At 37.7% G+C, this 3,107-nt stretch overlaps 1 protein-coding gene across 1 annotated transcript in view; it reads right to left on the bottom strand.

Moving 5' to 3' along the window:
- CTNNAL1 (catenin alpha like 1) overlaps positions 1 to 3,107 on the bottom strand; it is a 59,293-nt gene that overhangs the window by 6,514 nt on the left and 49,672 nt on the right. Inside the window, exons 13-14 of the mRNA XM_007449796.1 lie at positions 2,033 to 2,083; positions 1,785 to 1,939 (exon numbers count right to left, since the gene is read on the bottom strand). Of these exons, the coding sequence (XP_007449858.1) occupies positions 1,785 to 1,939; positions 2,033 to 2,083 (206 nt within the window). The remainder of the gene's footprint in view (positions 1 to 1,784; positions 1,940 to 2,032; positions 2,084 to 3,107) is intronic.

The raw sequence follows: 3,107 nt of genomic DNA, 5'->3' as shown, positions 1-3,107 counted from the left end.
AAAAAAAAGAATTAAGAACAAAGGAAGGAAACCACCAAAGGGGGGGGGGCGGGAAAGGTCTCCAATGATGGAAAATATGGAAAGATATTAACAAATGACTGCTAACCAGAGGCAAAATTATTCAACTATCATTTCTCCTTCACCCTCCAGAGGAATCATTTCCCTTGAAAAGGTAGAAGACATCAACAGGACAAGAATGAATGCTTCTTCCTCACTCCTCATCTTCCTTCCATACGAAGGAATCTTCACTAGCACAGCATCCCTCACTTCACTCTGCTCTCTCACTTATTTCACCCCATAGAAGAGGGTGGACATTTATTGATCTTTTCAGTCTTTTTGGTGACTTTGTGAAAATGAAAATAAATTAGACATGGTAGCCCTTTCTTTTTTCCTTTTTCTCTTCGTAGTAAGGGTGCCTTTGGGATATACCTAGTCTTCCAAGTATTTTAAGAGATACATTCTTCCCCTACAGGGTAACATTTCTTAATTCTAGGGATTATTTTTAAAAGCCTACTTGCCTATGCCTATAAACCTCATTATTGAGTATCAGCTTTATCAGTATAAATGTCACTGGACCCATCTGCCTATTCTTTTGCTTATTTTTTCATTTTGTTCAGAACTTTGGTGGGGAAAAGGGGCTATTTATTGAGCCCAAAAGCCCACACAGTTGTAGAGATCCCAATTACTTTAACTGAGCTTAAGACTCCAGCCCAAATGGATTACATTCCAGATTACTGAAATAATATGCAGATGTGAACAACTGCTGGTTATAATTTCAAAATCAAAATGAGTAGGAGAGAAGTCATAACACTGAAGATATCAAATATCTTCTAGTTTCTAAAAATGAAAAAGATAGATATCAGAAAACCAAAAGCTCGAAGTTATTCCTTGAGAAAATTCTAGAACAGGCCATTGAGCAGAAAACAGATAAAATTTTTAGCAACATGGAAATACTGTACCATATGTATAGTCTTCCATTATTATAATGGAAGACAAATGTGAGCGACATGGACTTCATTGAGGTGTTTGACCAACAGTCTTGTAAGGTGAACAAGACAGAGAATGTAGGTCAGGTAAATGTAAAGTTAGGGAAATTCTCTGCTATATAATGAATACTGATCCATGGAGGTTTGGTACCCTATTGAGGTGGTAGACCTCATGGCTCTATTCTTTGATCTGTATATAATCCGTCACTGTGTAAAGATTTAAAAGGCATGTTTTCTTTTCTTTTTTATGTCTTTATTGGAGTATAATTGCTTTACAATGTGTGTTAGTTTCTGCTGTATAACAAAGTGAATCAGCTATACGTAAACATATATCCCCATATCCCCTCCCTCTTGCACCTCCCCCTCCCACCCTCCCTATCCCACCCCTCTAGGTGGACACAAAGCACCGAGCTCATCTCCCTGTGCTATGAGGCTGCTTCCCACTAGCCATCCATTTTACATTTGGTAGTGTATATATAAAAGGCATGTTTTCTAAACTTACTGATGCTGGCTGGGAGAGACACTGATATATGGGATGACAAAAAGCAGAAAGCAAAATTATTTCAAAATTATGGAAGGAACCGTACACAAACCTAGAAAAGGATTTCTTCTAAATCTAAATCCTAAGTTAAATGAATGTCTTCTTGTTGCATTCACTTAATTATCCTAAGAACTACTTACAGGCTTTTTATCATATATTTGAAACTGACTTTAACCTATCAATGTAACATGGCACTTTTTCTCTGCACCAGATATCATTAAATTCATTTTAAAAGATCAAGATGTAACTACATTTACCTAGTAAATAAATACAGAGAATAGGCCATACTGGACATGTTCCGTCCGTATCGAACAACCTCGTTCTCCTGATCCTCCCACTTCTCAATCTCACAGTTGGCATCAGAGGTGAGCAAACCCAGCTTGAGTCCAAGCTTTGCTATCTTGGCTTGCTCCTACAAAACATACATTTTAATCACAACAATGTAGTCATTGATTACATAAAAGGAAGATTAAAAGTAAGACTACTGCAAAGAAAAAGGTCTTGCCTCAGAGTCAGGCTTGTCTGGCTTTAATGATTTCAGGTTTGCGTTATTCTTCTGTGACAAGAAAAAGATTAGGGCATCTTAAAAATAGGTACAGTTAATTGTGAAGAAATGCAATAGTCATAGAAAGCATAACAAAGTACCTGTAATAAAATTTTAATATACAAATTTTCAGTACATACTGAAACTATATTAAACTGTTTAAGTAAAATCAAACAACTACAGTTGACCCTTGAACAACGTGGGGCTTAAGGGCATTGACTCTCCGCCCGCAGCCGAAAATCTAAGTATGACTTACAGTTAGCCCTCCGTATCCGCAGTTCCCCTGTGTCTGTGGTTCTGCATCTGCGGATTCAACCAACCCCGGATGGTGTAGCACTGTAGTATGTACTACTGAAAAAAACGCACAAAAAAGTGGACCCCAAAGTTCAAACCCATGCTGTTCAAGGGTCAACTGTAATTGCAAATACTCTAACATGTGCGTCCAGCTTTGAAGAAGTAGTTAGTTAGAAGTCTGGAGTTAGGAGAAGCAGATCTGTGTCCCAGAAACACTTAAAGACTTCTGCAGTCTTCTCATAGTCCAATTATTACACCCCCAAACCTCCCTGGCCCCTCTGTTAAATTATTCTTAGGAAATGATGTAATAAATTTAATCACTATATGTAGCTTTCAATATATTCCTAATGTTATGACTCTGGAATTCAATTCCTTTAACAAGTTTGCCTTTTTGAGGGCTAAATTTCAGCACCCTAGTTTCACTGACATCCAGATTCCTAATCCTATATGCCAGGTTATATAGGAGATTATACTTAGAATTTAGGATTTAATATTTGAACCAGCGTGTTTGATGGCTCCTATATTTGAAACAGCAAGTTTGTTTCTACGTAGGCTATTTAGAACTCAGAATATATTTCCCCTAGGGGAGAAGAAAACTTTGTACACTGGTTAGGTTACCAGGCTGGCCCACAGATGCTTACTTACATGTAGAAACCACTACCAATAGCAATGTTTCTTTGAAAAGTATATCTAGAAGTTCTCTGGAGATGGCAGCCCAAGTTGGGCGGCATTCCTCTCATTC

This window comes from Lipotes vexillifer, unplaced genomic scaffold (genome assembly GCF_000442215.2).
Source record: "Lipotes vexillifer unplaced genomic scaffold, Lipotes_vexillifer_v1.1 scaffold230, whole genome shotgun sequence".
Lineage (NCBI taxonomy): Eukaryota > Metazoa > Chordata > Mammalia > Artiodactyla > Lipotidae > Lipotes > Lipotes vexillifer.
This window is presented reverse-complemented; position numbering and strand designations above follow the sequence as displayed.